This window comes from Porites lutea, chromosome 1 (assembly GCF_958299795.1).
Source record: "Porites lutea chromosome 1, jaPorLute2.1, whole genome shotgun sequence".
NCBI classification, from domain to species: Eukaryota; Metazoa; Cnidaria; class Anthozoa; order Scleractinia; family Poritidae; genus Porites; species Porites lutea.
In genome coordinates, this window is record NC_133201.1 from 14,052,095 (window position 1) to 14,079,594 (window position 27,500).

At 39.0% G+C, this 27,500-nt stretch overlaps 1 protein-coding gene across 2 annotated transcripts in view; it reads left to right on the forward strand.

Annotated features, from left to right (window-relative positions):
* Positions 1–27,500, forward strand: part of LOC140945680 (pleckstrin homology domain-containing family M member 2-like) — a 202,316-nt gene that overhangs the window by 118,589 nt on the left and 56,227 nt on the right. For both annotated transcript variants that reach the window (XM_073394713.1, XM_073394721.1), the window contains exons 16-19: positions 7,371–7,506; positions 13,113–13,203; positions 16,919–17,003; positions 18,542–18,572. In XM_073394713.1, coding sequence (XP_073250814.1) covers positions 7,371–7,506; positions 13,113–13,203; positions 16,919–17,003; positions 18,542–18,572 — 343 coding nt within the window. The remainder of the gene's footprint in view (positions 1–7,370; positions 7,507–13,112; positions 13,204–16,918; positions 17,004–18,541; positions 18,573–27,500) is intronic.

Consider the following 27,500-nt stretch of genomic DNA (forward strand, 5'->3'; position numbering starts at 1 on the left):
CCTCACAAGGTTCCTTACTGAAGCAAGCCAGACCAAAAAAATACAAGATATGGGAACGGAACAGGTCAACCATGCTGGTCGCGTGCAGTCTGTACCGGCGATAAGTGGATCTCAACATCAGATGAAACCGTGGAAATGTGGCTTTTGTGGATTACTCAATGCGCATGCGAAAGGAAAAGATTGCCCCGCGTTTGAAAAGAAATGTAATAAACGTCACAAACGGAATCATTTCACAGTTGTGTGTAAATCCCAGAGTAGCAGATTTAGAAAACAGAAACCAGGCAAAGGTAAAGTCAAAAGAAGAATAAAGAAGACAACAGAAGCGGGAGAATCCACAAGTTCTGATGATGAATTCTTCGGACAAGTAGCAGAGCACTTATCGCGAGCGAAAAAAGTTAAACAGATCGGAGGCGTGGGTACCACCAGCAGGTGTGTTAAAGTGAAATTGAATGATGTGGATCTGGAGATGGAAGCGGATAGTGGTGCAGATGTTAACATTATGGATGGGCATCAATTTAAGGCATTTGTACATAGGTCGAGTGATAAACCAGTTCTTCAACCGAGCAACGTGAAATTGTACACCCTGCAACACAAACTTGATGTTCAGGGAGAATTCTGTGCAACAATACGCAATGACACTTGTGGTAGATTGGTGACGTTTGTTGTAGTATTCGGAAGAATTAAATCCCCTCCGCTTATTGGCAAGGAAACTTTAATAGGACTGGGGATGCTGAAGATCCAACCAAATGGTAGTCTCGCAGAACCCAATTCACTTGGGATATCCAGTGACAGTTGTGCAGCTAATACTGTTAAGGACACTGGAATTCAGGAAATGGAAGACCTTGTTGCAAAGTACAGTCACTTGTTTGAGGGCATTGGAAAGATGGAAGACAAGAAACGTGGAAAGGAGATCTTAGGGCGTTTCCGTAAGAAGGCCAGTGCAATACCAGTGGCTCAGAAACCCAGATCGGTACCATATTACCTTCAAGAACCAAGGATTAACAGGGGATATTTTCGAAAAAGTTCCTGATGATGAGCCAATCACTTGGTGTTCTCCAGTAGTAGTGCAGTTAATGCCCAAATTTTCGGAGGGAACACTAGAGAAACTGGAACCAAATATGATCAGAGCTAGTGTTGATTTAAGAGTCCCAAACCAGTATATGGAACGCAGTCGAATTGCACAAGCACCAATGTTGGACGATTCTACTCACAAGTTCCATTACTGTTCCATTTTGACCAAATTAGGCCTTCGCCAAGGTTATCACCAGTTCATGTTACATCCAGAGTCAAGATCGGTGGCTACATTTTCTACTCATTGGGGCAACTTCAGGCCTAAAAGATTGGTCTTCGGCGCAAAGGCTTTTCAAGACGTGTTTGATGATGCGATGTCACGGATCTTTGGAGACATTCCTTAGTGCCTCAACCAGAGGGATGACGTCCTGATTGGAGCACGTAATTGGAAGGAGCACAATGAAACACTGGGTTCAGTATTCCAAAGAGCTGAAGATTATGGGATTACCTTTAGCAAGCCCAAGTGCCATTTCGGTCAGATCCAGATTACATTTTATGGTTATCGATTTGACCAGGAAAGCCTCAAGCCCAACTCAGAGAAGGTACAAGCTATTAATGAATGTGACCCCCCCCCCCTGCCCCCCTCGGTTAAAGACCGAGGTGAGAAGTTTTCTCCGATCATGACCGGTTACCTTCCCAAGTTCATACCCTGGTATGCATCACTCACGAAACAGCTGATAGACTTAATAAGAACTGAGACCAAGTTCCATTGGGGACCTACAGAAGACAAGGCATTTAAGGAGGTTAAGGGGGCTATTACAAGGAAGGGTACAATTGCATTTTTCAACCCCAAACTACCGATCATGGTACGTGTGGAAGCTACAATCTTGGACAAAACTGTTGAGAAAATTGCATATTTGGGGGCATTTTTTCTGAACTTCGTAGCCGACCGATTCTTCCCTCCCCCCCTCCCCCTGGGAGCAGTGTTGTTGGGTCTTCAAAAGAAAGCCGGATCCCTAAGCATTGTAGGAAGCAACTTTGAATTGGGGGAGGGGGTATTCTTTACGCAAAGCCGATGATTTGGAAATAGTTTTGTTGCGTTAGGTAGTGTGCATTAATGAAAACATTTTCTCCAGTAGTTTTGTCCAGGATTGTAGCGACAATGAAGGGCTATCAGCGGGTCTCCTCCAGCAATCTGCCAAGGGTTGGCAGCTAGTACATTTCATCAGTCGGTGACTGACTGATGTGGAAAAAAGGTACAGTCAGACAGAAAAGGATGCGTTGTGTATGAAATGGGCCAAAGATCGGTTCGGTATGTACCTTTTGGGTGCTCCAAGGTTTACAATCGTGACAGCACACAAGCCACTATTGCCTATGTTCAGCAGACCATCAGTAAAGCTTCCCCCTCGCATTGAAATGTAGGTTATGGACGTGCAAGATGTAGACTTTGAAATGAAGTATGAACCTGGGACAGATGAATTAGATCCTTTTGATTTCTTATCGAGACACCCATTGCCAGTCATTGGAAATGATGACACAGAGAAGGTATTGAAGGCAGCGATTAGGATTAGGGAAGAAACAAGTCAAGATGGAGTACTGCGGAAGTTGAGTCAAACCATCCGAAAAGGGAACTGGGAAAGCAGCAAAAGAGATTCAGACTTGACTCCCTTCTACCAAGTCAAAGAAGAGCTGTATGAATCCCAAGGCATGATTTTTCGCATGGAAAGAATTATTTTACCAGCAAACCTACAGCAGAAAATCATTAAGTCAGCTCATAGATTAGGATACCTTGGATTACAAAAACGAAGCAGATACTCCGTGAAAGATATTGGTTCCCTGGTATGAATCACCTGATCAGCCAGACAATTCAGAGTCACAAACAAGAGCCCATCAAGCAATCTGTTATTCCTGAAGAACCATGGGAACAAATCTCAATCGATTTCGGAGGACCTTACCCTGATGGCCATTACAATTAAGTGGCCATTGATCAGAGAACCCGGTATCCTGTGGTAGAGGTTGTGTCTTCAACTGGATTCAAGCAAACTAAGAAGAAGCTGAAAAAGACCTTTACTTACTTTGGAATTCCTACACGGGTAACTTCAGACAATGTCAGAGCAATTTAGTGATTTTGCAAAAAAAGAAGGATTTGTACATCACTGAATCACGCCACATCACCCTAGAAGCCCGGGAGCGATTTATGCAGACCCTTAACAAAACAGAACAAATTGTCCATCTGCAAGGGAAATCAGGACCAGACAGAAACATGGTTGTCCAGGATATGTTAATAGCTTACAGAGACATACTTCACCCTGCAACCGGCATTTCACCTTATCAAGCTATGATGAACAGGCCTGTCAGAACTAAGTTGGACTACACAGTGCCAGTGAAGGAGAGAAGCAGCAGAGATAAAATGATGGATGAGAAGGACAGGCAGTATAAGGAGAAGATGGCAGATGAAGGTGGAAGCAATAAAGAACACAATTTTGTGGTGGGAGATCATGTCTTGCTAAGACAAAGATAGAGGAACAAATGGTCAACCCCATATGAGCCTGTACTCTGAATCTGCAGATGGCCGAGAGGTTCAGCGAGATGCTTGTCAGTTCAAACTTGCAAATGTCCTTATGTACCAGGAGAATGCAGACCAGAGCGGTCAGAGTGAAGATTGGCGAGAGAGACTTTTGACGGGTGCGGGTGACATCAAAGATCAACCCATTTACCAAAAGGATGTTGGGCAGGTGAATTTACTGAAACTACCTGAACAAGAAACAACTGCAGAGCCAGTGCAAGAGAACCCCACTGAACAGAGTGGTAGTGGTAGCAGTCAACAGGAAGGAGGAACAAGAGCAGTGAATTGACAGGAAGTGGATATGCCAAGCCCGGCAGTCCGAGACACTTTTGTGCCATCCAGTAGTTCCACAAGACCCAGTAGACCGAAAAGGACCAGGCGATGACCTGCATACCTGAATACTTTATTACTTCAATTACGAGGAGATATGTGTACTATACTTACGGCAGCTTGGAATATCGAATAGGAACTGAATTGAACTGAACAGGATATGAACTGATAACGTAAGACTGATATGGGTCACATTCAGTGTTATGAACCCAAGTATAGTTTATTTAGTTCACACAGAACAGTGTACTCATGGATAGTTTTTATTCATTTATTTGTCTTGATTCCTAGTTCTCATAGGTTTTTCTTTTTGTTGTTTACATATCTCCATATCATTAATTGCACTTAATAATTATATAGATATCTTAAACTTGGGGGAAGATGTTGTGACTAATGTTATATTTGGTGGCGTATATATGAAGGATTATACCTCGTGACTACTACATGAAGTGGACCCATGCCCTTGATTATATATGCTCGCACGTTTGTAATAAATATACTTTTCTTGCCGGTTTATATATGTGATGTGAGTCTTAACATTACCCTGGAAATGTTCGCTGCCGTGTAATGAAACGTCCACTCTCCACGGTCCTCGGCCTAGTCTCCCGACTGTTTCGCCATGTTAATTGCCTCCTTAAATTTTAAATCCCGGAAGTCAACTGGTTATTTTTAAATGCCCCACACAGACAAAACCTCAAATGTGCTATTTGTTTTTAACTCTTGTTACAGCAACAAAGAAAAGCTGATTTGGCAATTTTTACGTGACTGACGGCGTCATTACCCTAGATATGACATGGGAAGATATTTATAGCAAATGTTTTCTTATGGTCTGACATACTTCTCGGTATAAAATTGTGAAAAGCCTCAAAGGATTTTGGGAGACTTTTTATTATAATTATAGTTTACTCATTGTTTTTAACTAGAAATACCTTATCGCAAAAACCTCGCGCTTAGCTGTAGGGGTAGTAGTGAGAATAAAGGGTAACAGGCCAAGGGAAAATATGTGATAAAGAAATGGACAAAGAAAATGTACAAACAAGTAGGAAAGGAAATTCGCCGTGATTCGAACCTTCACCCCTACCGCCCCTTGTACGTGAAATCGGCTTTACACGTGTTTAGATCCACTGCGCCACGCTGCCACAAATCAATTTATGCGGTAAATTATTGTATTTCAAGCATCTTTCTCGGATACAGACTCTATTTGAAGCTGGTGGAGCTGTAGCTATTATAAATTCAAAGATACATTTAAGAAAATTAGCTATTTTAAAGCCATTGTCGGTCTTAATTCAGGTTTCAGGTTTAACGGCCGATACATGTACAAAGCTGAAACCATTCTTTGATCCATCGGTCACATCGATGAAAGGACTAGACTGCTTGCAGTCCACCTTTTTTCTTAAAATCTGTCTAGTTCTTGATCTCATCCAGCGCGATTGCAAACCACGATGTTACTATATAGGGATCGAGACGAGACAAGAAAATAAGAGACTGCTCGCAGTCTATGAAAGACCAATCCATTGTGCGACTTTAGCTGTTATTTATTTAAAGCAACTGCTCCAAATTCCTTCATTGTTCTCTAAAAATATTTTTGCTGTTGAAAGTAATCACCAAAAGCAATTCTTGATCGCTAAAACGGCTGCAAAACAGTCAAAACAACGCTGATCAAAGTTCTGGCTTGATGACGTCATCACATTGCGGACACCATCGGATATATACAAATGGGTCAAATGATCCACACACGATCCGCGCGTGACTAAAGTATATACTCGCTTCGCGGGCCTTAGGACCCTCGCTTCTTTGGAATTGAGGTAAAAATTCCTAAGGCCACTATTCACCAAGATTAAAAAGAATAATTGTTTTAGTAGCGGAGCCTCCATTGCTGTAGAAAATGGAAATCTATCGATGCGAGAAAGGTTCGCCATGACGTCACCGTACGTACATCCGTACGTTCCGACGTTTTTCGGGAGAGACTAAGTAGACACGAGTTCCTCCCCTGTTGTTTTAAAAGGTTTTAGAAATGATTGACCAATCGGAATCTTAAAAAGTAGAGAAGAAACGGATTGGACACCTTAGTAAAGAAAATCCATTTTCAACAAAATGGCTGGTGTTCGTTCACCATGCGGTGGTTTTCAAGTAAAAAGTTTTGCATTTCAAGGTTGAAAACACTGATAAAAGATGCAAATGTAAAGGGAAAGTTCAAAAGAACGTTTATATGCCTTTTTGTGGACAAACGAAAGCTTTTCATTACGAAATTGTCCTTCGAGGAATTCGACCTTGTTTTCTGCACGGCAGAGCGTTTGGCATGTTTTGAACCTTTTTCACTTTCCTCTTTGCGAAGTTGTAGGTCTCTTCAGTAGCAGCAATTTACAGGTTACGATTTTTAGGATCAGTATTTCTATTTTTAAGGGAAGACCTAAAGGAAAAATCAGGCCAACCTTTTTGTTCTGGCAAGCCCATAATGTGTTTTCTTACCGGGCCCGGACGAACAGTATATCCTTTACGTTTGTTCCTCACAAAATCTACCGTGACCTGATTGGCGAAATTAAGTGAGGGCTAACGAAATCAATAAATGAATACAGATCGTATGTGTATCCTACATGGACGTGTGCTCTTAACCCGCTTCTACCTTCCTTATGTCTGATAAATACAAAAGTGCAATTTTCAGTCTCTGCATTCGATTCAAGATAAGTTACAGCGAAAGTTCGGTCCATGTACTAAGGGTGCATCATGTGCACACCATTAATCATTTGGAACATCGAAGTACTTTAATGAGATCGAGACAATTGGTGCAATTCATTGGTTTCCATAAGTCGTCTAGGCTCTCACTAGTCTACAGCAACTACTTGTTCAATAATATTACTTAACTTTGAATTCTGGGAATTGATTCCCCCAAAGGTCTCAATTTTTTGTGGGTGATTTTAATATGATTGCCAGTCATTCTTCACTATCACTGCAATCCTATCGTCCATGTAGACCTCAGTTCTGTGCAGACTAGTGCCATCATCTTATGTCACAACTTTGGCATTTCGATCTCATCATCTTGATGACGCATATGGATCTGGGAGGAGCTCAGACGATCTCGACAATCCGGAGAGTTATAATGGAAAACAGGCCTTAAGTTAAGCAAACAGAGATAAATTGACCCGGTTTTGAAATACACGTTTAGTGTACTTAATTGCTTGAATGGGTCGTTCGGTTATCGGCTGCTCACTGTAAGCCACTTGCTTAAACTGGTATTCAAATTTTAAGTGGTAATTTAGTTTTTGTGTTACGTTGGTCAAGGGAAAGTTCACCGCACAAGACTTTGGCATGATCCAAGATTCCGTCTTATGACTGCGTTCTTAGAAATATGCACGCGTAAATTGGTAGAAGATCTACTGCAGTGGACTTTCTTATCTCTTACATTTGAATTTACATTTCCCACTCAAGACAGAGAATGTGTCTTAACAGCTATAATTATTTTTTGCAGAGATTTTTTGTCGTCCCTTACAGCCATGATTGTGAAATCTGGTCATGGATCGCTCCTTTCGAAGATCGTCTCCACTTCCACCTTTCAACAAGAATCTCGTATCAAGGACTGGTTGTGTCAGTTTGAATCTCTTCAGGTAATGCATGCGTTTGTCAAGGTAACCATAAAGCATGTCCAGTTTCGATCTTTCATTAACTGTAGCTTCTCCTCATGACTGACCACAAATGTGTCCAACTATCTGCCACTCTTTGCAGTCTGTGAAAGGTGTAAACCCAGGAGTCATTGCATTCGCCAAAACGCATCCTAATCCGGTGTTCCTGTGGCACTAAGGCAGGAATTTTCGAGCTATCAGGAGAGACTGCAAAGTAGCCGCCCCTATTAATTTCATCGGGGGCACCTCAGCCGCCAGACTCCTTTCGACTCGATTTCGTTTCCGTCATTTTTCCGTAAGTGACGAACGCGGATCCGTACACAATGATTACCTCTAGTTTCATAAGTGGCTTGAGTATCTCAGCTCGTATAATTTCGCTCCCTTGCTCTTTGGGCAAGTTGCGTTTATAAAATGCTATTTTAAAATTCCTGTTTAGAACTATCCTTCCATGTGTTCCACTTCGAAGATGCAAGATCAGAGGTGTCAAATTAAAATTTGGGTACATGTTACATATTCACTTGAGATGCATCCCAATACATTTTTTTTTTCAAAAGCGATTGTAGTTCAGTGAGTGTCGGCATTGATGCAATTATCTAAGCTCTGAGCATTTGAATGGTTAGCATTACGAATACGTTTTGTGTGCAAGAAACAGCCAGGTTGAGTGACTTCAAGATACGAAGGTTGCGGGTTTTTAGCACACCCTTCGAAAATGTCTGGGGAACTTTGTTCCTCGATTAGAGAGAACGACGCAAAAGTTGCAATGCCTTTTTCCTAACAGCGGAATAAGGGATCGAGAAATTAACTTCATACAACAAATAGGGCACTGATAATGCAAACATTATACAAAGAAGTCAACGCCCTCTGGAGTTCATTTGTGAACATCGTTTTTTAAAATTCACGATATTTAGACCTATCTAGCGAGATGTAGCGTCATGTTAAAATTTAGTCTCCTCTTAGTACTTCTTTAATTATAGTACAGCTATTTTCTATATGTTTGTAAAAGTGGCAGTCAATAAAGAAATGTGGCATCCAAACCATAACTTCGTTTACGCTGAGTACTGCAATATAAGGCCAGAACCAATGGGCTGTCAGTAGCCATAACTAGATTGTCAAGAGAACTTGGGACAGCTAAAATAGCAATTGTTACATAGGACTCTGATCCTAACGACATTTTTCTATTGGATTTAGGTTTTTCCCTCGATTGATCATTGTTTGAGGGAAAGGAGGAATTGCTTTTACCTATATAAACGGAAAGGGCCAAAAACATTTCACCTCCATTGTAGGTCATAGTCATTTAGTGGTGTTAACACCCACTAAGACAGTTCTTGGGTAAGGTAGCTTATGGGATGATATTCTAACAAATTTTCATAATGAATCATAAATGTGTTTGAAAAAGAGACGTTTCGGGTGTATAACTCCTCTTCAGTGTTGAGAAAACCGTTGCACTACGCAATTGTCATTATAAATTAAATTGCAGCGTGTGCGTTTGTAAATAGTAGCGCCGGCAAGATGCATGTTACAATTCAGAGAAAGTTGAAATTGATATTAATTCCTTTCGGCTGAAGCCGCTTTCTTTGGATGCTGGCTCCACTTCATAGAGCCGCACTACGCACCTGGACATCAGAAATACTGTGGCCCGCGGAGTTGAAATGTTGGGCCACAGCAAACCTTAAAGTGTTGCTGCGTATGCTTCGCTAATGTTCGCTAAAACGACTCCTAAGGCTTCGTCCAGTTCCACTAATGTAAAGAAAAGGCCATCGGCGGTAGGGTATTCAGTAAACAAGATTCTGGGATTGGCAGGTGAAATTGTCACGGATAGAAAAGGAACACTTACGGCCTCGTATCTCAGCGACGAATCTGATGTGATTGCAGCTTTTGCATCGTAGACGCTGACGGCTGCTCGGTAAAAGAGTGATCAGTGGAGTAGACCAACATGTTTCTTAACCTTAAGCTGTGGTGCACCGTATCTGGACGGATAATGGTTGCTACCCTTTGTAGATAGTTTGTGGGAGAGGAACGGGAATAACCACGGTCAGTAAAGGGTGAATCAATCTGCCTTGATCACAGAAGGGAGTCATCATCATTAGAGTAAAGACAGCACAGCCGGAGAAACTGGCTGTAAGGGATAGAATGTTTGCAGTGATGAGGATAGGAGAAGTGAAATTGAGGTAGTTGTGAGTGTAGTAGACTGAGGTTTGAATCCTAGCATCAGAAATGCGTAGGGTGATGTCCAAGAAAGGTAGTTCCATTTCAGGAAATAAATTGAAGCGCCAGATGGAAGTAAGCAGCAAAGTTAATGAAGATATAATCGTCGCAGTGACGATTGCAATTTAAGCAATTGCAAATTAACATGAAAAAAATTTCTGGACTTTAACAGGATTCAAACCAATGGCCTCTGCGTTAACGCTACAGTGCTCTACCAACTGAGCTATGAAGACTCATATATTGGGAGCAGGCCAATTTGTTGAGTTAACCCGTGAAAGGAATGAAACGTAGAATGAAGATGATGTGAACTGCGGAACTACAATTTCAAATGAAGGTAGAATCGTCGCAGTGAAAAAAGGCTTCCAGTTCCTCTCTCCTGCATGAAGCTGCTCAAACAATGTCAATGTACTCTCTGTGTAAGTCTGGAACAAAGCCTGTATACTGTTCCTGGAATTGGTGCTAAAAGTATCCAACAAGGCATAATTAGGCCCCATTTTGATTCCCATCGCAACGCCACCAATATGGCGATAGTTCTCATTATTGAATGACAAAACATTCAACATTAGCGTGAATTGAGGATGATTTTCCAGCTAGGAACCGTTCAGCCAAAAGGACTTAATATCATCAATTTTACCTTGCATTGAGCTGTGACGTGCATATAGCGTATGCTACTATTTTCACAAGCACGCGCTTCAATTTCATGTCTAACGACAATTGAGTGGTGCAACGATTTTCTGAACACTGGTGAAGAGTTATACAACCGAAAGGTCTGTTTCTTCTTCAAAGACATTTATGACACTTTTTAATAATTTATTAGAATATTATCCTATATATCCCAGTGCGTGATAGCGGTGTAATACATCGACCAATTAGTGACCATTCAATTGTCTTTGTCAAGCTCAAGGTTAAGAAACCCAAGACTACCCCTCAGTACATTACCACTCGAAGTTACAAGAAGTATAATGCGGATCTCTTTGTCACGGATCTAGCTAATGAAGCGGATTCCCTGCTCACTATCTTCGATCAAACCGATGTAGACTCTAAGCTCAATATTTTAAATGACACTTTGCAGTCTGTCCTGAGCTTACACGCTCCCGTGAAACAAATTAAATTTCGGAGTAGACCGTGCCCTTTTGTGAACCAGGAAATCAAGGATCTCATGAGATCGCGAGATCTCCTCCTGAAGCAATTCATACAGTCTCGCCAAGACACCGAGTGGATAAATTTCAAACATTCCCGTGACTTGGTCAAGAAAAAGCTACAAGAAGCTGAAAGAGATCACACCTTTGAAGAGGTCACAGCTAACAAAAACAACTCTGGCTCACTCTGGAAAATTATTAATCGCGCCATCCCCTCCAAAGATAAGCAGAGACCAGCCTTTACAAAGGATGTGACAGTCTTAACCAACGAATTCAATCAGTTTTTTGCTAAAGTCGGCTTAAATGCCGCTGACGCAGTACAACGCCTGAGGGAAGAACATAACATCATAGTCCGAGATTTTTCATCCGAAACTGGCATAGATACTATCTCTATGGAATTATTCAATTTAAGGACGGTGTCACGTGAAGAGGTTCGCCGAATTGTAACATCTCTCCCAATGAATAAATCTCCGGGACCGGATAAGATCAGCGCTCGTGTACTAAAAGACTGTCTCCCTGTCATACTGGGCCCTCTTACTGACATCATCAATTGTTCTATCCTTACTAGCACATTTCCTGACAACTGGAAGGAGGCTGAGGTGATTCCGATTCTTAAAGACGGTGACCATGAAAAAGCTGCCAACAACAGACCGTTATCTCTGCTAGCCGTAGCTTCAAAGGTCCTCGAAAGGATTGTTTTGAATCAGTTCAGCGCCTATCTCACGAAAAACAACCGCCTTACCTCACACCAAAGCGGTAATAAAAAAGCTCATTCTACAGAGACCTTAAACATCCTGCTCACGGATAAGATACTCGAAGCAATGGATAAAAAGCAGATAACAGCACTAGTACTATTAGGTCTATCCAAAGCCTTCGACAGTATAGACCATGCAAGGTTGCTCCACAAACTCTCCATCTTAGGAGCCTCACCCTCTACTGTCAAATGGTTCAAGAGCTATTTAACTGGTCGCAGGCAATACGTGAGAATTGGCTCCACCTACTCTGACACTCTACCTATAACTCACGGAGTTCCTCAAGGCGCAATCCTATCACCATTGTTGTTCTGCATTTATCTCAACGATTTACCCACGTCACCGACGTTTTGCAACCTAGAATCGTATGTGGATGACTCAAAGCTATTCATGTCATTTCCTCTCGTTGAGCTTGATGCTGCCATTGAAAAGCTCGAACAAGACCTTCACAGTGTAGCTCAATGGTGCTGTGAGAACCATCTACTTATCAATCCCGATAAAACTAAACTCCTTTTCCTCGGTACCAGACAGATGTTAAACAGGTTACCAGAAGACCTTAGAGTGTTATTCTTGGGTAAAACACTGAAGCCAACTGACTCTGCCAAGGACTTGGGAGTCTTTCTTGACCCCCATCTGACCTACGATCACCATATTTCATGTGTAGTGTCATCTTGTTTCGCAAAGCTTTGCCAAATAAATAGAGTCAAAAGGAGCTTCGACAAGGAAACACTAGAGTTGTTAATAACATCATTAGTCTTCAGCAAGATGCTTCACTGCTCATCTGTATGGTCTAATACTACACTCCAGAATATAAACAGATTACAATCTATTCAGAATTTTGCCAGCAAGATCGTAACAAACTCTAGGAAGTTTGACCACGTAACACCTTTGCTTCGAGAGCTAAACTGGCTTCCTGTTAAAGAACAATTATTCTATAGAGACTCCGTTTTGACCTTTAAATGTCAGAACGATCTTGCGCCTCAATACTTAACGAGCAAGTTTACCAAGCGCTCAAATATACATATTCGTAACACTCGTACACGGAACTCTTTGCAGATTCCGCTATGCAGAACGGCTATAGGCCAGCGCACATTTTCCTACAGACGGGCCTACATATGGAATAACTTGCATAATGAACTTAGGCAAAGTGCCTCATTGGCATCTTTCAGGCGCGCCCTGAAAGACACACTATTGAGGCAGACATTTCCTTCATAAGCTTTAGATTTTAGTAGAATACCATCATAAATTGTGATTTCGAGTTTTTATTGTCATTTTTGCTTTTATAAATTGGAAATAGTTTGTAAATAGTTCCTGAAAAACCTCACGAGGATGTTACTATTAAAGTTATTTATTTATTTATTTATTTAAGCTATCTAACTGCAAGTGCCACGCATCCCTAATGGTTTTTTCGTTCACCTTTCATCCCTTCAGTAACCCTACTATATACGTATAAGCCGATACATGTGTTGGAGTTTAAGGCTGGGGTTGTTATTAGTCTTTCAGTTTGGACATCGTGTGTTTCTCCTTTATTCATTGGCTTGGGCTATCAGGACCTGATGCCAAAATTGAGGTTCTTCACTACAAAAGTAAGTTTGTAGTATTTCTTTTCTTTTTATACATTTTAATATAGTTGACCATCATAGACGATTATGTCCACAGCCTGGTGTGTGGGTTGTACTACAAAGCAAAAGCAAACTCGACCACGACGACGGCAAAGTCGACGTCGAAAGCAATTGTCTTTATAAGCAAATAAAAGCTAGCTCTTCTTATGCATTGCCCTTTAGTACATTTCTATGACTTTCATAACACTTTTCAGTGCTGGAAAAAAATTTTCTTACTTAAAAGGACATGTTTCCTTTCAAACCTTTCATTTGTATAGGTAATAGCATGATTTGTAGTGATATTTGGCATAAATACCACGAGTGATATTTCGAAAGTGTTGTACATAATTTCAAGAGACGTTAGGCGAGTGAAATTTGAGACAATTTTGAAATGTCACGAGTGGTATTTATGCTAAATATCACATGCAAATCATGCTATTATTTGTTTATACTACTACCCACACAAGGTTTGTAATTTTCACATGTAGGTATTTCAAATTAAGCTGAAATACCACTGCTCTAAGCCAATCAAATTGCAGAAATTTCTCATGCAGTAGTATGAAAAAGGAAATATTCAAAAATTGGTCGGTCATTAATAGGCATATCGTATTTACTCGAATAAGCGCCGCAGCACTTATTTAATTGTTCATGCCTTAAATGCGGCGCTTATTTGAAGGCGTCGTTTATTTGAAAGTTGGACGCGACAAAGAATCATTTTACTAAGATATTGTTATTTTCTGTATTAAACTAACCGTTGATTTTGAATGATAACGGGGCCATAGTGGTTATTACATTTTTGTCCCAAGGGCAGTGCTAATTCCAGTAAATACGGTCATGATTTCAACCTGGTTTAATGCCTCAAATCACTTGACATTACATAGCAAGAAAACTCATGCAATGATTCTGGGTAACCTCTCTCAAGAACCTGTTCTTCACATTGGCGACTTTTTTGAAAAGAAATAATCTTTCCTCCGAAGTTCTCATAATTCCAGACACAATTTACATAAATCTCAAGCTTTGAAAAAAAAAAACGAAATAGTCTAAATTTGCTTGGATGTGATTTTCATTCAAGTGGAAGCTGGCGTAATTCACGGAAATGAAACTTTGTTTTTGTTTTCTTCAAGTTTGATTGATGTTTCCCTAGTGGATGTTTTCTGTGTTTTGCTAAAACGCGCTTAAGCTTATAAAATTTGAGACATGATTTATTATTACATGGCATTATTGTGCGAGCCCATTAACAAATTAACCACTGGTTATTTTGAAGAAAAAAAGCCCAGGACACCGGTAGTTTCAAATATGGCGATTCAGTTCTGAAAAAAAAATGGCGTACACGATTGTTAAATGAAACTTTACGTGTGCCACAAGCCTCATATGTAATTAAAAATACATCATTACAAAGGAATTGTACAGTAAACAAAGGAACCAAAGCAATGATATTTATTTCATTGAAAATATTCCCAAAACCAGCAAAAATGTTGCACACGTCTTGCAATGTGAATTTTTCTCAAAAGCATCCCTGTACTATAAAAAAAAATTGTCTTGTTGTTTATGCTTCACAGTACCCTGCGAGCAGAGGCTACATTTTCGCTGTGTGAGCTGGCGTGCGAAAAGTAGCCTCTGCAGACAACCGTTCAATTTCCTATCTTGCATGCGCGAAATTCGTCACGCGATTCGCAAGCAAAATTAATCGTCAGGTCTGTCGTCAAATGGCGCGAGTTTCGCGGGAATAGAAAAATTGCGGCAACTCTGATCTGCTACGCAAGACTCACGCAATGTTCTAAACCGGTCAAGAACAGGAAACAACCCATTTTTTTCATTTATTCGTCCAGATTTCTAGACGTATTTGAACGGTTGTCGGCAGAGGCTACTTTTTGCACGACAGCTCACACAGCGTAACTGTAGCCTCTGCTCGCAGGGTAGCTTCACAGCACAGGTGGCACAAGCGTAATATGAGTTTGTATGAGAAATAGAGAGTTTGTATAGGAAATGAAACAGACGAAATAAATGAACTAAAAGCGATAAAAGTTATCAATCAAGTGTAAATATTTCTACCTGGTCTCATTATCTTTGTTTTTAAGAAGTTTCAGCGCGATTTAAATACTTTTACATCATTTAACAGTGTCTGCTTAGATGATGTAAAACTACTTAAATCGCGCTGTAAAAACAAAGACAACGACACCAGGTAAGAATATTTACACTTTATTGGTAACTTTTTTCGTTCTTAGTTCATTAATTTCGTCTGTTTCATTTCCCATACAAACTCATATAACGCTTGGGTCACCTGTGCTTTAAGGTGCACAAATTAGATTTCCATATATGGAAAGTAGAGCCCAGTAATTCCCTAACGAAGGGAGCTGCTTCCTTTGGCCGTTTTCGAGGTTTTCGAGTTTTCTCAAAATAGAGAGTCTTTCACTGGAATGCAAAGTTTATCTTTTTATCTTTTTACCTTGTAATGTCTTCGAAATCAAGAATGTTAAGAAGCTTCTAAGACGAGAGCTAAGTCAATTAAGTGCTCGGACATTATGTCTGAACATATTGCATTATTATTCATTCAAAATATTTTCCCGATTCTGACTGGCTAAAAGCATGACCAAATTTGGAAGAATTTTGCGATTAATCAACCGATGACGTCAAAAGTGCAGCTGCCTTGCTGGTTAATGTACTGAACATATACCGAACAATATGTCTGAACATATTGCATTATTATTCATTCAAAATATTTTCCCGATTCTTATTGGCTAAAAGCATACGCCTAATTCACCATACCCGGCTACTGATGACTAAATTTAGAAGAATTTTACGATTAATCAACCGATGATGTCAAAAGTGTAGCTGCCTTGCAGGTTAATGTACCGTTAACCGAGAGGACCTGGGGACGAGGTTGAGTTGTTTTGGTTGTTAAAGCAGAAAATGGCTGACATTTCACTCGTTCCAAGAGTAAGAACTAGGCGAAATAAGAGCTAAAAACTTGGCAAGAACAGCAAGAAGACAACTGGAAGGGCGACATCTGCCATTTGGAGAGTATTTGCGGAGCTGAACAACCCTAAGCGAGCACTATTTAAGATGAACTTAACATCGATGGAGGTAAGCATTTTTTAGCTATGTTTTTAAACTAGAAATTATTTTGAATGAATAATAAACCAATTATTGAATTCGGTTTTTGTATCATATGAAGAATTATGGAGATCTCGGAGGGTTTTATCCGTCAAGGCCGTAGGCCGTAGGCCAATAGGGATAACACCCCCCCCCCCCCCCCCCCCGATCTCCGTAATTCTTCATAAGATACGAAAGCCGAATTCATTAATTGTTAAATATTACTCGGACATGTACGAAATTTTGATCTGACCATGTCTGATATCCGACAGTTATTTCCAGCACTTCATTTTCTGGGGTTAAATGCACGTCCTAATTTGACGTTCTGTTAAGGAGGTAAAGAAATAATGACGAGTGTTCATTTTTTTTTACTTTTTTCTTTTTGAACTTCGATACAGTCCTTACGAATTCAACTACAGAAAGACATACTGAGCGAGGCTACTTAAATGCGATGGTTTGAAAAAAGCCAAATTCACTTTTTGTGACTTGTTCACTGCCTTCGTCGTCTTGATTACTGAAGCTTTGTTTTTTTGTTTATTTTTGGCGCAAGACTTTGATGATACTTTTAATTGAGTCTTTTGAAAACCGGTTGCGAAATATTTTTAAGGTGTCAAGGAAGGTTATATGGAATGTAAGCAGCCTCAGTATTTAAGACGAGCTAGTAAATGGAACACCAGCTATTTTGTATTAATGTAAGTATGCTGACGTAGTATTTTAACGGAGAAAAGTTAGTATAGAAAGTCACTTTGTGATTCCTTGGTTATGTATTAGTAAACATTGTAAGTGGTTATCGTTTCAAGCGACCAAACAGAGGTTCTTAACGTGTTTCTGCCATGCTTCATTAAATCGAATAATGGTTTGTTGATGGACAAAATTAATACCTCTTATTAGCCGAGTTTTCGGTCCGTACTGTAAATTAAGGCCATAAATCGATGGAAAAAAAACGAGGATCCGTAATTTACAGTTCGGACCGAAAAAACGAGGCTAATAAGATGTTTATTATATGGCTTCTTCCAGTTTGGGGGACCGGAAACAAGTGCAGGACGCACGATTTGACAATCATTTGACAGGCGTCAAGAAAGAAAGTTTTTACTGGCTCACGAAAACAGTAGCACACAACAAAGGGTTTCCGAGAAAGTGAAAACAAATTCGCCATGTTGAAAAAGTTTATTTGGTCAAAAGTAAGAGCGCTGTAAGTTTTAGCTCTTTAATGTAACGCTGGAGTATTTTGGAAAATCGGGCACTGTGTCTTTCTCGAAGTCGTTTCCATCTTTCCTCCGTTGGTCCTTGTGAAAAAAAAAAACACTGCAAAAGGTAAAGAAGCTTTTCAAGGTAAGTTTGTTGTCATTATCGAAGGATTCGCTCGTTAATTTTTTTTTGGAAAACCTCTCGAATTTCTGCCAGTTCATTCTCGTCTTCAAGTGTGATCTGCGTTAAGATTTTCAAACACTGACCATATTCTCTTCTACGGTTACGATTCTGTTTCCACATCAACTTCGTTCTTATTCAAACAGTTCAAACCAAGCTAGGTTAAAATCTTGAAAGGCAAAGTCAACATCCCAGTTCTCAGGGTTTACAGACATATTTTTAAGTATATTCGGTCAAAACTAAGCGCACTGTAAGTATTCACTCGCCAATGTGACGCTGGAGTCTTTTGAAAACTGGACATTGTGTCTGGCTCGAAGTCGCTTCTATCTTTCTTTCGTTGGTCTTTGGAAAAACACTGCAAATGGCAAAGAAGCTCGTTAAGATGGTCGGGTGCAGGCATGTTTGTTATCATATTTGTCGAAGGAATTACTCATTTTCTCTTAGGCAAAACATCTCGAACCCCTGCCAGTCGATTTTCGTCTTCTTAGCTGTGTACTGCGATAAAATTTTCAAACACTGACTAGAATCCTCTTCGATAAGATTACGAGTTGGTTTCTTCATCGCCGTCGTTCACAAATAAACACAATTTAAAATGTTGAAGGGGAAAGTCAAAATCTAGGTCCTTAAGGTTGATAGACATCTTGTAACTGTATTTCAACCCTTTTTCCGAGGTAAAGAGATTTAGAGCTCCGAAATGAGCATTTTCTTTGAAATTTTGGTCCGTATAGCAAGTTACGGACCGAAAATTGACCAATCGCGTGGCGAAAACAGCCTCAGCCGTATAATAATTGAGTTTAATCTTCACTGCTCCCAGCATACTATAGAAAATGCTAATAAGTGATTTCTTTTCATTATCTCTCAGGAATGGTACCCTGTATCAGCATACCAAACAGGTGATGGTACAATGTTTTAAAAATGTATTCATATGTAGGGTAAAGAATGCTAGGGATGTTGCCCGTTTCTGGCACGGAATTAATCACTTGCAAGGTATCAAATCGATGATTTGCAGTTTTTTATGTAGATGAATAGGTCCATGTTTCCTCGTAAAAAGCCAAAACTACTTCAAGAATCAGTGAGCAATTGAACCGTTTTCTTTTTTTTCCAGAAAATACAACTACCACATACCTAATATATAGATTTAGCCAGGACTTAAAGCGAAGCTCCCATTAATAAATTTGTAATTTAAATCAAACAATAAACTTGTGATCCACAAATCAGTTCACTTAAGAGCATATCCAAAAAATAGCAATCATCTTCGATCACATTTAACAGCCATAATGGGTCTTGATCACAGTAGATTAGGCCTGGAAAGCATATTTTTGGAAAGCAAATCAGGCCGAATTTTTTTGCATTTGACAAGTTTGCTTTACAAAATCTTGCTAACAAATCTGGGGGCGTGTAAACCAACCTTTTATACTTTTTATACATCACATCTGAGGTGAAACAGGGCTATGAGGCGCTGTTTTTGTCATGCAGACCTCGGCCAGAAGGCAGTATTTGACAATTTTGAAATACTAATAATATACACGAAAAAATTACTCAATTCTGATTGGCTGAGAAAGGAGTGCAGTTTTTCTGTAAGACGAGTGCAAATTACAAATGGTTTCTGATTTGCTGAAAATACAAAAAAAAAAACACCAAGAACCAATCAGATAAGAGCTGTTTTAACAACAAAATTCAAGAAAATGGCCATGGTTTTCAGCAGACGACGACGGGATTGAATTTCGTACACAAAACAACAATAGAAAAGTTAAAAAAATATTCCAAGAACCCGACCACGGTAAAAAGTATCTCTTTCTGGCTTAATGTGTTGAAAATGCGTCGCTAAGAGAAAAATACTGTAAAAAAAAATCAAGGAAAATAAGTCAGAAAAACTAAAAATCAAGCCACTTATAACAGACTACGCTCAAGTAAAAAATAAAGAACAAACACGGTTGCAACCACACGCAAACCATGACAGCTACACTTTTCAGGCATTTAAATGAACAAGGATACAAGTTTTCCTTGATAACAATAGGGATTTCAAGTCACGTACGTTATTTGTTGGAGGAGAAAGGTGTTCGGTTGCTCTCTTTGAGTCTTCTGTGGAGCGAAGACCTCTATTAAAACATCCATGCGATGGTCTGTTTTTTCTACCTCAGTAGCAAATGAAACCGAAAATTTAAACATCTGGTCCAAAATAAAGCAATGGGTGAAAATACCATAACTAACATAATGAAAGTATCCGTAGCTGGTACTAGCCTTAAAGTAAGTGAGAAAAAAGTTTACGAATCATTGTGCAAGAAAGCAAAGATTGTAAGTTCAGAACATATCGCCAATGTCACAGGCCACTACGATGAAGCCGACGAAGAAGAGCTTCGATTACTCTTGTTGTAGGCCAAATGAAATAATGAAAACCCCACTGGCAGTTTCCTACATCACAGCAACTGTGGCTCCACTCACCAATCGATGGCGGCGTCCAGGTTGGGCTGGCAACGGCCTTTGATCTTGCCGCTTTTCGGCTTTCCATGATCGCCCCAGTTAAGAAATCTGTCAATCATTCGAGAACTGTAGCGAGCATGCGCAGAACGGGCTGGGAACAACAACAACAAACTTCGCAGCGATTCGACAGTGTGAGGTGAATTCGCTTTTGCTCCTTTGGTCTTTGATTTCTTTGTTGTAACCGATTTTTGTCCTCGGTAATGTGGAGCTTACGTTTTCCTTTCTTCTGGTCTTGTGTTTGTCATTACGTGCGGTTTACTACGCTAAGATGTAGACCATTCAACATGTGATTTAATTTACACTTTACCGTAGTTTCCAAAAAATGAACTGAGGCTAATGAAAGGGTAATTATTTTGTGTTTGGTATTCTCTTTTGATGACGGCAGTTATTACACTACCTTCAGTTTGAGTCTTCATTCAAGTGTGTTTTGTTGCCAACAAAGAGGGAAAAATTATAAATTCCCAAAACTACACTACCTCTTGGAACAAGTTTATGGTTTAAAAAAGATTAGCTACGTTCGGAAAATAAATGTTCAAGTTTGCATGTTTTGACAAGGACGGCATCTGGTTAAATATGCTTCAAAGGAAATGTATAAAATCAGGAAAATGGTGACATTTCTATATTTGCCTTCCCTTTGGCCACTGTGATCAGTTTTTGCAATACAGTTGCATGTAATTTTTTACACCTTTAGACATCAACGTGCCAGGTTAGTTTTTGTCTTTATAAAAATGTAGTTAATGAAATCAAACCCTCTCAACTTCAAAATTGCCTTGTATTAGTGGATATAAAAAATACCATGGGATGCCTTGGAAAAAAAAATTGAGATGATTATTAAGATAATATTATTTTTAGTCAGCAATAATAGTTAGAAGCTTGTGTTGAGGCAGGCAAAAACATTTCTTAGAGACCATAAACGTTCACTGACTTTGCTCTTACAACAAGTGGTAAAAGGGTATTAAAATGTGAGATCACCTCCCTGGGTTTGCAGTGAAAGAGAGTATGGCTAGTACGACGCATCGTTCATTTTGCTACCCTTTTTAAACCAAGAGACCTTATTTTATAATCTGATTCATTTCATTTAGCATACATAATTCAGTTAGCTTTTAAACTTAGAAAGATGCAACAAATGGTGGTACAAAAATGTAACCATAGACTTCTCTTCATCATCCTTTACAGCCCAGACACCCTGTTCAAAACTCTAAAGGGTGAAATAGTCACCACCCTAAATCAGCGGCACATACCCATCTGGGCCAAGTAAGTCATTGGTAGTATTGTAGAAAGAACTGCTGAGGGGATTGTGCTCAAGGGACAATAACTTCTTTTGATGTTTGATAAAAAAATCAATTTTACCTTGTTTAGTTTAGTTGTACTTACACAAATTAAACAATTGTACATTTTTCAAGCTCCTTTTGATTCTCTTTATAAACTTTGTAAAACATTCAATTTTCTTTTTTCTGTTTCTTTTAGTTCAGTCCTTTGAGGGATTTCCTCAACGCATACCCCTCTCTGATCACTCAACTGGATTATCCTCTTGTCATGTCTTGTCCCCACACTAAACCATTATAATCATTTCAAGTTTAATTCAGAACTATAGGGTGATTTCTGTACAAACAATTTCAAGGAAATACTTGAAGCCGAAGTCATTATCTAATATAAAATTACTAAATACGGTATTGCTGTTGGAAATATTAATCGATTATCAATCCAATGATGTTCCAGTCAGCTGTCCAGTGAAGGTTTTGAAGGTTCAGTAAACCCCTCCCAGCCTTCTGATATTGAAAATAGCTTATACTGACAGACCCAGGATATGTGAAGAAAAGTGACTGGAACATTTACCCTGGCTTTTACTAAATTGGCCCTGTATGCTGTATTTAAGCCCATAAATATTTGTTGTGGCTGCCAGTGTACAAACAAACTTACGAACAGCGAACTAGAAAATTGGTTTAATGAACATTCACATATGACTGTTGCAAGACTGATACTAATGTAGTGTGTTCGTAGCACATGTTTAGGATAAGGAAGAGAGTCTTAATACCGCTGTAAGTGGAAAAATATAAGAGATGGAGCAGGCTAGTCGCTCGTAAATTTCACGGAGCTTAAAAATATGAAATGAACTTGCCGAATCACGAAAAGTGAAGTCACCCATGAACTGTTCATACGTCATGCCTCCTGATGTCCAAAAATTCCATTAAAAACGTTCATGAAAACCTTGTCTTGATGTTTGGACGCGGGAAAACTTAAAACCGAGCAAAAACTCATTGTCATTCCATGTCTTCTTTCTCCGCCATATTTGTTTTGAAGGAAAATTGGTACTCAATCTCACTCGGCCAAATTTCTTAACTGGGGCGATCATGTAAACTCGGTTCCAGACCTCGCTGCCAGCCCCCCTGGCGGCTTCGAAGGAAAACAAATTGCCTCCTTCATTTTCGGATTTTAACTCACAAAAAATTCTCCATGAATCCAGCTATGATGGGGTCTCAGGAACAGACAATGATGAATAGTTGTTAAAAAACCTTAGCAAGTGTCTTTCATCTTTGGCTGCTCGAAGCGTTCTCCTGATTTTAAAACGGCAGTATACTTCTTGTAAACGCTTCTTCTTAACGCCGAGCTCTCATAATCGAGAATGAATTTAAAAACACTGACTTTTGCTGATTATTGTAAACCAAGTTCTCTTAAACAGGTTGGTGACCATATAAAATCAATCCTTGCACATTTCCAAGTTCTTAGCTGAATGATTTTGAACGCGTTGGTCTTTGAAAAAGTTACTCGTGCTTATTTATTCCAAATTGCACTCGAAATCATGTGATTACCTATACAAATTGCACTCATTCAATATTCAGGACGATCGAAGCACGCGTCGGCTTTTAGCGAAACCGCTAAAAAAATTTCCAAAATCACCTATATAACGGCCAGCCGGTTGCAACCTGTGGAGTGTTTGAATGAACATTAATAGAGTTACGCTTCAACAGAATAAAGAATTTATTGTGTTTATTTTTTTATTTAATGGTTTTATAACGATGTGTAAACTTTAAGGTGTTTCGATACAGTTTTTCAAAGGCCATACCGATATTTTTCAATCGCCTTAAAAGTAGTTTTTTCCTTGTCCGATCGCTATAAAATTTTCACCAGTAATTGGCTATGGATTGAAATTTGTGAAAATGTAGTTTTAAGTAAAATCGATATTACTATGACAACAATAAACAAAAAACTTTGAAATTGATAAAAGCCGAATTTTGTGTGATCTAGACCTGCTGTTGAAAGTCCAACACTAGGAACTTAAAGTTTGGTGTTTAGCAAACAATCTCCGTAAGAAGTAAAAAATTCTGTATGTTTGAATTCGAATAAAACGAAAATATATTTCAAACCTTAAATTTTCAATAGCCGTGATAGGTTATGCAATAAAAACGTTATAAATGACTCAAATTATTCTTAAGTAGCGTAAGAATGATGCTTAATATCATGTTTTGATGCTAGGAAATTTTGGTGTACTTTCGTTCATGCGATATTGAAATCTAACCTGTTTTCTCACCATCTGTATAAGTGCAACTTCATTCAGAATTTGGACTTTTAGCGCTTTCTTGTATATCTCCGAAACGACTCGAACGAATTTTTTCAAAATCTCTTCACATAATCTTCATAATGTATATAAAAATGTCCGAAACTTTCATTAAGATTGATTCACTGTAACACCTTGAAATTTCAAGACAAACCTATCCGACGAACCGGTCAAAAATCTGCGCTCCAACATTCACTGTTTTGACGTTATGGTAATTTTTCCAAATTAATGCGGACAATACATATATCCATGACTAGTACATTTCAGTGTGAGTATTGCCAATATTTTACATTCAAAAGATGCGATAAATTCAAACTAAGATGTACTAATCATGGAGGTATGTATAGTGCGCATTATTCTGGAAAAATTAGCATAACGTCAAAACAGTGAATGTTGTAACGCAGATTTTTGACCGGTTGGTAGGACAGGTTTGTCTTGAAATTTCAAGGTGTTGCAGTGAATCAATCTTAATGAGACTTTCGGACATTTTTATATACATTATGAAGATTATGTGAATAGATTTGAAAAAAATTCGTTCGAGTCGTTTCGGAGATATACAAGAAAGCGCTAAAAGTCCAAATTCTGAATGAAGTTGCACTTATACAGATGGTGAGAAAATGGGTTAGTTTTCAAGATCGCATGAACGAAAGTACACCAAAATTTCCTAGTATCAAAACATGATATTAAGCATCAATCGTACGCTACGTAAGAATAATTTGAGTCATTTATAACGTTTTTATTACATAACCTATCACGGCTATTGAAAATTTAAGGTTTGAAATATATTTTCGTTTTATTCGAATTCAAACATACAGAATTTTTTACTTCTTACGGAGATTGTTTGCTAAACACCAAACTTTAAGTTCCTAGTGTTGGACTTTCAACAGCAGGTCTAGATCACACAAAATTCGGCTTTTATCAATTTCAAAGTTTTTTGTTTATTGTTGTCATAGTAATATCGATTTTACTTAAAACTACATTTTCACAAATTTCAATCCATAGCCAATTACTGGTGAAAATTTTATAGCGATCGGACAAGGTAAAAACTACTTTTAAGGCGATTGAAAAATATCGGTATGGCCTCTGAGAAACTGTATCGAAACACCTTAAGAGCGTTTGATACGCGCGGCCTTATGAGTACTCCTGCAAGCGATGTTCATGAATGACTGAAAACATTAACGGCAAAGCGATTAAAATTGCCAGAGAGACTACTTACAATCAATAAAAGAAATATAATTGGGTGAAACATTTACAGAGACAACAATTTTCATTTACGAAGACAAGTATTAAAGTGTCTCTAAGAATCCTGAGTCTTTATGCTTAAGGCCTAAGTTTATGTTTTAAACCGGCTTCCCGGTGTTCGTTCTTTTCAAAGATGAACTCGAGGCGAGAAAATTGCTCAAAGTTTTCTTTCTACAGCCAAAATAATAACTAAATATTCTTCGAAACGTTTTTTCTTTCTATTTGCGGTGAGAAAATATCGACTATAGGTCTTTTAAAGTTCTGTAAGCTTGAATCAAACCTCATACTATAGGTCAGATCATTGTCTCAAATCTTAATTCAAACGTGCATAAACTAGTCTCAGGCAACTAGCCTCATAAACTACGCTGGGCTTCATGAAATTAGATACATATAAAAAAACAAACAGAAATACAATAATTACTCAGGCTTACCATTCGAGATGCAGCTCCTGGAAGCTGTCAAGTAAGGCCAGAATCGCGTCAGACTTTTCAATCAAGCAAGGTGAAAAACGAAAACGAATCGATGCCATCCGAAATCGGATTTCCGACTTTGACAAGCGACGTATTTCTCAACCAAAAACCCAACAAACAAACTAGCCATGAATAACAGAAGACTCTTGATGGCAGCTGGATTTCATTTCGTAGATCCAGTAGAAAAAGACAGTTAAAAACATCATACAAAAAAAACTCTGTCAGCTTCAGCTGTCAAAGTAAACAAGTTTCAAGAAGCTGCATAAATTTTCCGCATTAACTCACCTGTCGAATTTTGACCAATCAGAGCATAAAAATTGGACGTAGAGCATGACCAATGCTTGACCATGGTGAGAAGAGTCAAAAGCAACTGTCTTCGCTGCCTGTATTACCTGGCTGAATTTTCGCATCCGAGGTCAGTTTGAAATCAAAATTTTAGTGTGCAGCACATAAACACAATATATTTCATATGAATTTAAAAAGAATTAAACTTGAGCCTGCGATCATTCGAAAACTAGTACCTTGTCAGCGGATAAGGCAGTGAATTTCCTTATTTTAGTCAAAATCAGTGAGTGTTGCACTTAATTAGTCTCGCTTGCTTGAGGAAAGCGAGACTCTTAAAATGCAGTCCTTTTTTTTTTCGGTGGGACCTAGTTTGTAGGCCACGCGTTCCTAGCGAAGACCGTGGAAACTGGGGATAAGAATCGTGACGACTTTCATTGTATGGAAATGAGTCTCGTGATGAGAATGCAGTTTATTTCGGCGATGACTGAAATGACGCATGTAAGTTTGGCAATGACGTAATTTTCCTCGAATGGAGGCCCTTGATTTTCGTGCAATTATGCACGGCATGCAGGCACATCCCCAAGGAGGATCAGAAAATATTATAGCGGGGAAATCCTCAGGATTTTGTGGCTTTTTAAGACGTTACGTTTCTCAGAATATTGTCGCAATTATAGGAAATGCACGGTTAAATAGATTCACTTTGTTTTATGTATTTAATTGATAGATTTTCGCAGTTGTTACGATGTGAAGTCGTGTTGCACTTCATAAATACTTGAGATATGAAGTATCCACTGTCACGTAATTTTTACGTGCGCACGTGCGTAAAATTTGCGTTCGCAAATAAAATAAAGGCAATGTATGAAAGGCTGCACTTACAATTATGTAAGCGTAAAAGTAGAAACTCGCTTAATTTGACGTTTAATCTCAATACTCTATGTCTTACCTCTATTTGATTTACGTGATTAAAATTTACGTGCGTTAACGTGCGGAGCCAAAAACGCATCAGTGGAAATCCACCCTAACGTGTCACGGATGTGTTTATACGGGTAGCTTTGAACTTGACTAACCGCACACTCTACTTGCAGCACTTCATGTCCATAGTTAATAGTAATCCCATATCGAGCTTTTCCGGAACGGGTTGGTCCAAGAATTCTATGGCTTGAAAGCGTTGATTTTTTTGGAACAACTGATCACTTCAGTGGTCGAAAAAGAAAGAATAATCTTAATGAGCAAAACTTCAAGGTTTACTGGAAAATCAGGATCGAGGATCGAGGATCGAGAAATCAGGGATCAAGGATCGGTTAAAAAGAACTTAAAAATAATAACAACAAGAATCGCCGAAAGGCGATTTTTAACTGGGCTGCAAAGGGGCTATTTTTTCTGAGGGGAGGGGGCGGCTATACACACTCAGGCTACCATAAAACCTTGTCGGCAACCATTGCATGCAACAGAATCTCATGTGAGACTGAAACATAAACTCATTCAGAATATTGTACCCTTTTGAAAGACTTTCGTAACCAAAAAAAAAGAGTACCATTTTTAAGTGGGGGCTGTATAATAACTTTTAAATTCCACCATTATGAATAAAAATAAACAAGTTAGCCATTAATTCTAAACAGGAAACAATTTGCGTTATTTCCACGCACCCCTCCCCCAATCCCTCTGTGCCCCAAAATATAGCGTGACAGTATAACGTGACTAATTTGACGTAACTGGAAATTCCAAAAATTGTTGTCCTTCTACGAGCATAAAATGCGACAGACTGAGCTGATTTACACTAGACAGAA